Source organism: Odontesthes bonariensis, chromosome 7, assembly GCF_027942865.1.
Source record: "Odontesthes bonariensis isolate fOdoBon6 chromosome 7, fOdoBon6.hap1, whole genome shotgun sequence".
Lineage (NCBI taxonomy): Eukaryota > Metazoa > Chordata > Actinopteri > Atheriniformes > Atherinopsidae > Odontesthes > Odontesthes bonariensis.
Window position 1 is genome coordinate 11,295,160 of NC_134512.1, and position 12,621 is coordinate 11,307,780.

Here is a 12,621-nt window from a genome sequence, read left to right on the forward strand (position 1 = left end):
TCTTGTCCCTGTAAAGAAAGAAAAGATGGAACAACTACCAGAAATTGCATGGCTTCTTATACTTTAACAGCTCATTCAGCTGCAGACATTATGTTGCTGCAGCAACAGCTACATTGTGTTACCGATCTCTCGATGAATGTCTGTAAAGCCAGACTTTTGCCAGCGTCACTCTGCCTCAGTGGGAGATGAATCTGAAAGACCACAAACAGAATCCACACACAATTCCAGGAGTAATGGAGCTGTCAGTGGCTAAATATGACCCCACAGTAAACCCCCAGGGGCAATGATATGGTGGCCATTCCTCCAATGGGAGGGGGGCCTGATTTGATGATAACAGTCATCTTCACGGGGATGAGGAAAAATAGAGGTCATTATGTCAGTGTAACCCCACGGGAGAACTATGTTTTTATGTGTGTGCTACATTTGAAGCTATAGTGAGAACCCCTGCAGAGAGAGGGATGGGAAAGGATGCTGGTGGGATGCTTAAATGATTGTTGATGCTTGGCTGGAGCTGATGAAGCCTGCCTTAAGGCGATATAAGAAATATTACGTTCTCCTATTCCTACAAACCAGCTAAATTACAGAAGGCGATAGAAGCATTCTCACGTATTACAGTAGTCCGAGTTAGTGGTACCTCGCATGTTACTTCCTCTTTGTCTCGCTTGCATTTCTAAGACGTAATGAAACGTACCCTAGGAATCAAAGCGTGATGCACGGCAAGGCAGTCTTGCATCCAATCTCGAGTCTCAGCTCCAGTTGCATCTCTGGAGGGTGAGGCATGTTTCCTCTCCTTGCCTCTCGCTGCTCTCCATCCATGGCGCGTCTCCAGCTCTGAGTCCACTTTGGCTCAGGACACCGGCGGCAGCGCTCTTTCCCTCCGCTTCACACACAAACACGCATTGACACACTTTTGCAATTGCAGCGTGCAGGACCGGACCGGCCAGAGAAATGTCCTATCTAATCGGGAGCGTTTATGGTAAGCCAGCATTGCTTTTTTATTTCTCTTTTCTCATTATTTCGCTGTTGTGCCGTTCACGCGTAGAGAATCCCGAACAAAGTGACACGCTATAGATGACAGGGAGAATGTGAGGAGAAAAAAACACTAAAAACACCGACAATTTGTGCATTCATTGTAGGAAAGCGTGTCCGAGCTACTCGATGATGACTTTACTTTACTTTATCGACTGCAGTTTAGCTGAAATTCTCCATGACTCTGTTAACTCATTCAAACACGCAGTATTTTTTATTATTGTGGTATAACTCAAATTGTGTTTTTACATTTTTAATGGTGACATCATACCTCTTTCATTGTGTTTTCATGTGCAAATTTAGGCTTTTCATCACTTTTACAGTCACTCAAACACTTGTGGACTTATGCTAACTCTGAATGAATCCTATATTATTTTAGCCCACTCAAACTAAACAACATATGTACTGCCCATTATTTCACTGTTTTCATTCCAGTACACAGTGAGAACAACCTACAGTCAGCAGCCTATACAGGCAATCATCTTGATCATTGCTGAGATGAGCACTGACCCTTTTCTCCATTTTCTCCTCCTTCTCCCTCAGTACCTTTTCTCTGTGTGTGTTTCCCACCGAAGTGATCATGTAGGACAATATTCATCTTCTCTCCTATCACAGGAGCTCTTTTGTAGCCCGGGGTCACATGCATCTTGTTCGCTGCAGTGCTCTGCTGTGCCTCCAGCCCGTGACTCTGTGTTTGTGGTGCTGGTTAAGACAGTGAGAGAAGGGGGGGGGAGGCATGGATAGATATATGGAGAACACAGAAAACAAGACAAAATCCTCTTGGCGTTATTGTTTATGCATTTGGCAGAAGCTTTTATCCAAAACAACTTACTGCAGGTAGAGTAAGGGGGTCTTGCCTCCCTACTGGAGGTAGTATCTTTCATGCAGGGAATTGAACACAGGTCACCTACATGAAAGGTGGCAATCTTACCACTACACTATCCAGTCCCTGGTGCTAACCCCTCCGTGTACTCCAGGATTGATAATCAGCCTTTGTCAATAAACAGCTTCACTCAGAGGATCTGTGAACTTACTGAGGCACCTTAATAGAAAAATCTTTGGCACTGTCACATCCCTCAATCATCTGCATCCCAAATCCCTTAGTCCCACCATCATCACTAACTTCTAACCTAATTTATTGTTTCTATTTTCCACAGAGTCAATTATCTTTCTCGCACCATGCGCCAACACTCCTGCTGCCGGCTGTGTTATCTCAGCAGTGGCAGTCCCTCTGCTCACTGAATTTACAACTCAAACCTGCCCAAGGAACGTGCACCACACAGTGTAATCTTTAGCTGATCCTGTCCCTGAGGCTTTTTATCCCTTGTAAGAACTGTTATTGTATGAGGGATACAAAAGCTGAGACCATCTGAAGCTTGCAGTCCCCATCCAGCTGCCGGCAGACTGGCTATTATTCTTGATGCGAGTCCTGACGCACAAGGAGTTATAAGCCAGGGATGCAGGAAGACTTGCAAATCAAATTGCCTAAATCTATTGAAGCATCTGTCTTCATTCTCCAGAGGGCAGCAGGGTGTAGGGCAGAGGGGCTCTTAGGCTGATCATGACTGGAAAAGAAAAGAAAACCTGTCGCTAAGGAATTATATGATGTGCCTTGGTCAGCCAGCTGTGCAGTTTGAGTGGAGTATGGATGGCAGGACGGTCAAAATGACAGTTTTTTTAAGTGTCAGAGATGGTAAGAAGTTTCTTATTATCTGTAGACATTCAGTTATTCTGCATGCTCTTCTGTCTCTCTCAAACAGTACATTTTCCCTGTTCCTGTCATTCTGCAACTACCAGTCTGAGAAACAAAGTTTCTCCCCCTGATGAGTTCATTTTGCATTCGCTGTTTTTGGCCATATTCAAACAGAATGGCTCATGATGTCAGCTTGATTTCTTTTCCCTTCACCCACAGAGTAAACGTCTTTGGTTTAGCGCTGTTTGTGATTAATGGAACATCAAAAGCTCAGTATGATACGTTCCTGAGGATATGAATCTGCCAGGGACACATAAACATCATTAATGAAGAAGAGGCCGACTGGAGAGAGAGAGAGAGACACAGAGAGAGAGAAGGCAAATGGGGAAGGCAGCATTTATTTTTGTCAGTAATATGATGTATATTCACCTGTGGTTTTGATGATGATTGGCTCTGCAAAGCTACTTTGAGGGATGAAGAGAAACCTACCATCAGTTTGGTGCATATAGGGATGTATGGGTGGCAGCACTTTTTAATTTTTTTTTTGTCCAACTACATTTGGCAAAATCACATCTTCCTTTGCTCTTTCATCCCCAGTGGCAAAGAACTCGGAAGCGTACAAAGGAAACTTCTCTCTTCATGAAGCTATATTTATCTGAATACGTAGCTCTCTACTGGGCTTAGAGGCTTAATTACCCAGAAGAGGGGGAAGCAAAAATTAAATGCAATTATGCAACAGTGTGCAGAGTATCCCAAATACTGGAGCTGTTGTAGATAGAGAGATCACTGCTTCCATTTCCCTGTGAAGGTCTGACCTTAGTACTTTTTCTGAGGAAAAAAGGGGGAGTTTTTCAGGAAACAAATCCTGAACCTTTGAACTGTTTATTCAAAGTATTTAAGCTACTTATGTCAGAAATGCTAAAAGGTTCCATCTGTTTTCTTCACTTGTACAGATAGAATGTTTCATGAGCGGATTTATTTTTAAGAAACACTGCATATGTGTGATTGAGAAGACATTTTGGTAAATACTCAACTTAGCATAGTGCTGAGAGGTTTGATATTACGCCAGCAAGTATGTGCTAATAGCCTGTTTCATATTCATTGATATAAGAGTGGCGTCTGTCTTAACTCTTTTTCTGTGCTTAAGAAGAACGTGCTATCAAGGTTTCCATTCCATTCCTGGACTGGCAGGGATAATCTCGGCAGGAAATGTTAGACATGTACTTGACCTTCTTCTGCCTAAGTGGCCTTGAGCAATATTACCAACTGGTCTTGTGATAGCTGCTCAGAAGACTATCAGTAGAAACCTGCAGGCAGAAATGTGTGGAAGCTGCACATGCATGAAGCTGAAAAAAAGCATCAAAATGAAATCTCATTTTGTGTGTCTCTCTGTGCATCCCTGGTGGCCTCAGCGTGAAGGATGTAGAGCCAGAGGTGGGGGCAGGATGGAGTGCTCCTGGAAGACAGTGCTGCTGCTGGTATGTGCGTCTCTTGGGGTCCAGTACACGGCCATCCGGACCCTGAGGGACTCGCTCTCTGGACCCTGTCAGGGAACCTACCGCTGCCAGAGCAGACACCGTGGAGGTACAACTTTTAGGCAAATTAAGATCGGCCCACATTCTGTATCACATCTTAGAATGTGTAGCTGTGTGGTTCTCTTTTTTTTAAAGCACAAAAGGAACATTAATAACTTAAAATGAGGTCAATACGAAACACACACCGTATGCAGATATATTCTCAATACTTGATTGGTAAAATTATTCATATTTAATCACTTTGGCAAAAAACCCATTAAAGACAGAGAGAATCAGGCTGCAGCATCACTGCTATTACTGATACAAAAGTAAATGAAAAGTAGAGCATTAAATGAGGGAATTCCCTTGTAAGTGGAGAGGAGAGAAAATGATTCTTTTTGCAATCATCCTCCAACTTATCTCCATTAATCCCCTCTCATAGCACAGATGTAGCTTCCCAGGGACAGGCTTGTGTGTGCTAAAGTAGCAACCTTTTTGCAATCAACTCCTCATCAGCAGTAATTACACATTAGCAACTTGCACTATATTTAGAGATCCACCATTTCACAAACGCACTTGGAAACCAACGGCAGACAAGCAACTTACTCATGCATGGTTACTATCTAAATCATTTAGATTTTATTGGCTTTATTGGCTTGATACAGGATTTTTCCAACAGAATATACACACACACATAGACACACACATCCATATACATATATATATATCGATATATATATATATATATATATATATATATATATATATATATATATAGAAAGATACTACTGAGTAGTAGTAGAATAGAAAAAAAAAAAATTATTTTAAATGCAACCTTAGATAAAAATCACATGTTATTACACTGTGTCGTTATTTATTTACCAAAAACTAAGCCAAATTGCAAGAGCAGAGTGTAATGAAAGTAGACCTTACTGCTTCCATGGGAATTAAAAGGGTAAGTAGCAGCTAGGTGTTACTTGATTAATTAATCATTTGCAAGTGTGAGCAGAAGATTTTGCTTGCTGGTCTGGAGCATTCAGGTGTGTGTTAACACAGTCAAGGTGGAAAGACATCAGCAATGATTTTGGAGAAGCACTCATTATTCCGTCTGGGAAGGGTTATAAGGCCAAATTATTTGTTGCCATCATTCTATTGTAAAACATAGTGGAAAACATACAACAGTTAGGTTTGCAAAGCTGCATCTCAACAAACCACAAAACTTTTGGAACAATGTTTTTATGGACAGACAAGACAAGAACGTTTACATTATTGGTAATTTAGTTATTAAACGTGGTTCTACAAGTTATTAAATTGTGTGATGTATTTCGTTTTCACACATTACTCCAACATTTTGGTATTTTTTTGCTGAATAAATAATGACACATTGTAATATCTCATGTGTTGTTGTTTGTCTGAGGTTATTTTGATGACTAATACCAAGACCTGGGGTCCGTTTCACGTAGCAGGTTCAACCAACTCTGAGTCTATTCCTGATCTCTGAGTTGATCTACTCTGAGATAGAAAACCCTGAGTTTTCGGTTCCAGAAACGCTGATTTGAGTGAGGTTAATCAACTCTGAGTAAGTTCACCTTGAGTTTAGCGCGTGCACCACAACTTTAAAAAGCCAGCATCAATGGAGCCCCGATTCGACGAGTCACCTTGGCAACGGGGAAGAGGAGGGGCTACGTTTTTTCACCAACCTCGAATTGGAAATCTTAATGCGCTCATACGGCGAGTTTCAATACGTTTTTAGAAATAAGTGCAACACCGTTGCAGCAGCAAAAGTGTAAGTTTAAATGTAGTCCTTTGCAATCACAATAATATTACAGGGAAACTGCTTGAATGGTAGCCCATTCATTTATTTCATTTAGGTGCAATCCCGCGGGCGAGAAGCGCTCTTGGCAGCAGTTTAAGATGAAATATAAAAACATTGTTCAAACAGGTGAGACCTCGGCATGGAGGTACCTCATTTTGATCATGTTTTACACTGTAAAATAAATATTAAGTGGCTATTTGACTGTGCAGTTATTTTATTCCCAACATAATGCTGTTTTCACACACATAAACTATGTCTTCTCATCTATACCATCCATCCATCCATCCATTATCTATACACCGCTGAATCCGTCAGTCGGGTCGCGGGGGGGCTGGAGCCTATCCCAGCGGTCAATGGGCAAGAGGCGGGGTACACCCTGGACAGGCCGCCAGTCCATCACAGGGCCACATAGAGACAAACAAGACAAATAACCATACACACTCACAGTCACTCCGAAGGACAATTTAGAGTCATCATCTATATCATGTTCTGTAAATAATTAAGCCTATTTAAACTAACACAGACTTCTACTGAGCCAACAGAAAGAAGGCAGATGCCTGTAAAACGGGTGGTGGCCACCACCTCTAACAGGAGGGCAGTGGCTGAGGGAATCCCCGGAGGGAGTCCACCCCCAAGACACGAGTGCCTTTATAAAATATAATAGGCCTATATATGTCTTTTTTAAGCCTATTCATACAAATATTTATTTGTCTTTTATGTCTTTTTTTTCTTTTGTCCCAACACATTCTGATGGTGCCGCTCAAAAAGATAATTGTCTGTGAATGCAAAAATCTATGCGCGGTCTGATAACCATCTCCGACGAATATTTATTTCTCTGCGCAATAATGCTGCACCTTCATCCACAGGATCGTTGTCAAAAGGACATGCCATGTTCGTGAAAAAAGTCGTCTCCTACTGTGCCTGATGGACTTATAGAAGTAGAAGAACTCGCTCTGCTGACTGAATGAATGAGGAAATCAAATGGCGTGTGTGGCTGAAAGAGGGCGGAGACAGAAAGAAACTCACGGTTTCTTGAATAAAACCTGCTCCCGACCAGGTTAGGTTCAGAGAGTCTGTTACTACGGTAACTGACCGTGAGGTTAAGTTACCTCTCTTTGTGAAACAGGCTAGAGTTACCCCTCTTTCTCGGGGTTGAGTTACCTCCCTTTGTGAAACGGAAAACTCAGGGTTTCCCTCATTTCAGGGTTAACCAACTCAGAGTTTTCAATAAACCTGCTACGTGAAACGGACCTCTGATAAAGATCAGATTTTTTTTTTATTATGTCCTAATAATTCAAACCTTGGAATTGAAAGAGAGTGTACTTTCTTTTTCATGAGTGTAAATCTAATTTTACCGGAACTCAAAATAACGACAACATCATCGTATGAAGTGAGCCGTCTAAAAATGTTGTCACTTTTTATGAGAAAGTCATATGAATCTCACTGTAATGCTGACAGCACACAAAAGATCATTTTACTTTTCTTTGCTTAAGATTCCAGATCGGCAGCCTTATGTGATGACAGCTGGGTGCAGATCGCGTCACCTCGGAGGCACATCCTTCTGTTTGCCACCACACGCAGTGGTTCGTCCTTCACCGGGCAGCTCCTCAACCAGCATCCCGGGATCTTCTATGTGTTCGAGCCTCTCTACCATGTCCAGCAGGCTTTCACCAACTCCAGCAGCAGGCTGCGTCGCACCTTGGATCGTCGGGCCCTGCTGGGAGCATACAGGGACCTCCTCCTCAATTTGTACACTTGTGACCTTCACTTTATGGAAAACTACATCCGCCCTGAGCCCCAGGATCACATAACAAGCTCCTTTTTCCGACGGAGCTCCAGTCATGCCCTTTGTTCTCCTCCTGTGTGCTTAGAAGTGGTGGATAATATGGCCTCTGATCCACCTGATGAAGTCTGGTGTCCGAAGAAGTGTGGGGCGCTGAACCTTACTTTAGCCTCTATGTCTTGTCTGTCGAAAGAACATGTTGCCATAAAGTCTGTGCGGATTCCTGAGGTTGGTGACCTGCGCACTCTGACAGAAGATCCCCGTTTGGACCTGAAGATCATCCACCTTGTGAGAGACCCCAGAGCCATCCTGGCCTCACGTATGATAGCATTTTCTGAGCAGTTTCGAGCTTGGAAAATATGGAACGCCACTGGAAGGCAGCCTCGATACGTAGACCTGTCACAGATCACCAGCACCTGTAAGGACATGGCAGCCTCTGCAGAAACAGGTCTGCAGAAGCCGGCATGGCTGCACAAACGCTACCTACTGGTACGGTATGAAGATTTGGCTTTTAGCCCACGGGCCAAAGCGAGTGAAATCTACAGGTTTGTGGGGCTGGAGATGGATGACAGGGTGAGGACGTGGATTGCAAAGAATACCAATAGTAACGTGTCAGCTCCATCCGAGTGGAATTACAGATACTCCACCACCAGAGACTCTAGAGTGACAGCTGAAAACTGGAGGCTTCGTCTTGGCTTTGACATTGTGAGAACGGTTCAGAATCTGTGTAATGACACTCTGGCTCTGCTGGGATACAGACAGGTTCACTCTGCAGCTGAACTCCGAAACTTGTCACATAGTTTAGTAGAGGAGAGGACATTTCAGTCTGTCACATGATCATTTTGATAATGGTTAATAAAATGTATTTATTAATGCACTGATATTGAGTTTTCTGTAGATGCTTAGAAAATGATTGTAACTCATTGATTTGATATCACTGGTAGGTGTTGTTATAGATATCAAAAGTACCAAATGTTGTGTTTGATGCTGAGAAACATTAAGACACAATATACAGTATTACAGTATTATAAATATAGTACTGCTGTAGTAAGGACCTCCCTAACATAGACCAAGTTATGACCACAACCAAAAAACACTGGGACACAGAGGACACATATTTAACACTTCAACAGGTTGAAGTTAAAGCCAGGTCCAGGAAAACTCCATAAGTTCAAGTAACATCTTTGCCCTAAATTCAAACTGTAAAAATGTAAATCATGCCTGATTGGTGGATCTGCTTATCTGATCTCACGACAGTGAATAAAGGTTTTGAAATGGCTTGCAACATGACCAGCACTAAGGATAGGAGGAAAAGTGTGGTCCACATCATGTCAGCAGTCAGCGATTGCAAAGGTGCGTTATCTTGTTAAATATTAAGGGTATTGTGAGAAGATTTCAGAGTTCTGGTACGGAGGAAGATTGCCAGATTAACTAACTAGCTTTGCTAGACTTTGCTAACCTTTCCTTTAGGTGCTCATGCACCAAATTGATGTCTCAAACCAGTGGGGATGAAAATCTCCCTCATATGTCACCTTACGTCTTGAGCGCCTGGAGGGAAAAAATTACACCATGAACACATTGTTGACATTTACCTCCCATCTAGGACATATAGTCTATCTGTGCAAGAGGACAATATGTGCAGTGCAGAAGGAAGCACTAGTCTATGCATTATTCAGCAAAGGAATCCGTAAGGTTGCAAAGATACAAAATGTTATGAAAGCAATGTTTGCATAAAGCTAGCTAATTTTTATACCGGTTTTTACTCTCCAGTTTAGTTCTAGCTCTAAACTGTCTAAAGTGTCAAAACCTGTGTTTTAATATAAACACATCATATTGATTATTTTGTACTTTTGTGCTTTTGTTAGATATTTAACCTTAATGGATCAAAAAATTAAAGTGTTCAGTTCATTTACTATGCTGAGCAGCCAATCAGTGACAATATTGCTGACAGGCAACATGTTTGATCAGCTGAAAAAAATATATAGACGGAGTACAACAGTATCAACCGCGTGTTGTACACCAAAGAGACAAGACAGATGTTCACCAATGCTCCCAATGTCCACAACCCTTGGAGCATTGATGTTTCTCCTTAAGAGAGACACATTAATTGGTATGGTGTAAATGAGCCCCAGTTTTTCTTTCCTATGTGCTTCCTTTCTGATGTGCTGATAAAGTGCTTGCCCCCAGTTGTCTGAATAAGCATACATAGTGCTGAAGGTTTTTTCTTGGATGCTAAGATGTGAATCTGAGTTCTGGAGACAAATTATTAGTATCTTTTACTTCTATTAATTTATTTATTTACTTATTTTAAACAAGATATCCATTATGATACCGTCCAGGTCTCCCGCAGCTTCTTCTCCTGCATTCATTTTCTTTGGCAGCATGTGAAGTTGTAACTGCTGTTAAAGGTCACAAGAATTTCAATTTTAAATGAGTCAAGTTATCAGTTGTATTTAAAGGGGCAGGATTTGTTGGTTGTGATGGTCTCGACTGGACTTGAAAACACCCACAAACACTGTTTCTTTGGGACCCGTTTTTGGATCAGGGTTGCCAGGTCTGCAGCTTTCGTGTGGACAATGGCTGCTTTTTAAGTGTTGTGCAGGAAGAACATTTTGTACATTAGTTGTGTTGACCAGTTTTGCACAAAAGTTATATGAATATCCATAAATAAGAAACCGTATTGATTGATTAAAGAGTTTAATCTCAAAACATTTTGAACAGATTGGCACATACACACATTGTGTAACACAATGTGATGCTCTCTGCTGCCGAATGCCAGACTGATAGGGTTATTTAAGGCAAATTTTGATTTGACTTGCTGGTTCTGTTACCTGGATATTGCGTTCATGACCCACAGCAATCTCAAGTTGTCCAACACTAATAGATGTGTTAAATCCACACATCAATACAGTGAACCTTAATGGTAGGAAGTTACTGTGCTGTGTTTTTTTTTATCACTTCATTTTATCATGATTTCAATATTTAGAGAATTTAGATTTTATTTATCTTTTTAGTTTTCAATTGCTGTGCATAATAATAAACATGACCTTAAATTTACCATGTATCTGAAAGGCTATTTTTCAGGGCCAAATCCATGGACAGGTGTCTACTAAAGTCCACTAAATGGTGAAGTATCTCCAACGCCTTTTGGTAAAAGTCTCATTAAAATCTTTTCTGGTGGAGTCTCCTACGGTAGCCAGTAGCTCTGTTTTCAGGATGTCAGGAATGTGTAAATAGATTTGTTGAATCTTTACTGTGCATAATAACAACTTACTGTAAGTGTGCAAATGTTATGTACTGGATATAAGATTTTTGTCTTTGTGATTATACTGTTAATATTTTTTAGATTTCTAAGAATAAATTATGACGTGTTAATTATACAGAAACCAATAGTTTGATGTGTTTAACTTAATCCTGTGAATAAAGTGTATAAGTGCCTGATTTTTTTTGAGCTGAAAGCAGAGAATGATGCAAGTGTGTGGTCTTTTATCTTGAAATCCTTCTATATATAGATGGTCTTCTTGTGTAATTTCAACCCTGCTGACGTGTCTGTTGAAACAGATATTTTTCCTCAAGAGAGCACAGAATGCTCACAGTTAGTTTAATTTTTTTTTAACTTTGAACATAACTGAAATAATATCAGTATCATTCAGTCTGTGTCTGCAGAGTACTTAGAGATTAGGCAGCTCCAGGTTAAATTTGAAACCAGTTTTCGTGTCTAAACAGAGAAAGGATGTGTGCCATCTCCAGGCACCAGCCCATTTATTTCCATGTGGAGCTGCTCTCCTGAGATAAACGCTATAAGTAGTTTCTGAGGAAAGGCTCATTGCATGAATCATAGACAAACCACTGATTGACTGTGATTTTCTTGCCTTTTAAATGTGAACATTGCTTTTAAAAGGCAATGTTCACATTCATACGGAGGCTGCAATTCTCTCCCGCTGGTAGCTATGAGCTTTCTTCCTCATGATGCTGATGAAAGCCATGGGAGAGTGATGGAAAGTATGCAATTTGAGAAGAAGGGTCATACTGCTCCTTGAGTACTATTAAATCTGAGGTGAAACCATCCCTTTAGATATCTATTTCTAGACACCCATCCTCCCCATCCTTTCTGTAAAATTCCCCATAGCTACTGACACCAAGGATATTTAATCTCCTGCCAAATAATTGATCTATAGATCCAGCTAAGGAAAAACAGGATTTAAGATGCATTGAAAAAAAGGGTGGCCGCCTTTCTTTAAACGTAATCTGTAATGCTACACAAACTGGCCGTAAAGACAAGCTTTATGACATCCGACAAGAAGCGCTTAATTGGCTTTTCCATCCCCTCCCTGACTCACAAAGCTGCAAGTGACCTGAGTTAGCCATCAGCTAATTACCCATTTCTTCTGCACTCAATACAGACAACCTCTTTGTGTCCCCTTAACTGTACTGACAAATTCAGGTCCTATCAATATTGAAAAAAAAGTGAGGGGGCTTCTGGTTGTGGGAGAAGCTAAGTAGCACACGGTTCATCTGTGCCAGTGATTACCATCCACACAGACCTGTCAGAAAGCGATGTTATAGAGACCACACAAATAATCTCACTGTTTCTTAAACACAGATACAGCTTAACTCAAGATATCATGGACAAAAGGCTCCCACATCAGCACATGGTGAAACCAGGTGAGGAACAAGCTAGGTTTCAGAGGCTGCAAAAGTACAAACAATATTTACTCAATGACATATACTTTTGTTAAAAATACTGATAAAAGCATAAGGACAGATGTCATTTTTGTACTCACAT

At 41.2% G+C, this 12,621-nt stretch overlaps 1 protein-coding gene across 4 annotated transcripts; it reads left to right on the forward strand.

Annotated features, from left to right (window-relative positions):
• Positions 1 to 461: 461 nt before the first annotated feature.
• Positions 462 to 11,268, forward strand: LOC142383758 (carbohydrate sulfotransferase 1). Of its 4 annotated transcripts, XM_075469463.1 has the most exons (4): positions 462 to 976; positions 2,187 to 2,722; positions 4,135 to 4,306; positions 7,546 to 11,268. In XM_075469463.1, exons 2-4 carry the CDS (start codon positions 2,720 to 2,722, stop codon positions 8,670 to 8,672), a joined length of 1,302 nt encoding a protein of 433 aa, XP_075325578.1. In that variant the 5' UTR covers positions 462 to 976; positions 2,187 to 2,719; the 3' UTR covers positions 8,673 to 11,268. The 4 variants fall into 4 exon arrangements, with proteins under 4 accessions (XP_075325578.1, XP_075325577.1, XP_075325579.1 ...); XM_075469462.1 differs by having other exon boundaries at positions 462 to 2,722; XM_075469464.1 differs by lacking the exon at positions 2,187 to 2,722.
• The last annotated feature ends 1,353 nt before the right edge of the window (positions 11,269 to 12,621 follow it).

What these genes read in the sequence shown, in the direction of transcription:
- LOC142383758 (XM_075469461.1), top strand. Translation starts at nt 4,042, where the DNA reads ATGTGTGGAAGCTGCACATGCATGAAGCTGAAAAAAAGCATCAAAATG. An exon ending in CCAGAGCAGACACCGTGGAG is followed by an intron (nt 4,307 to 7,545) that starts GTACAACTTTTA and finishes TCTTTGCTTAAG; the next exon opens with ATTCCAGATCGGCAGCCTTA.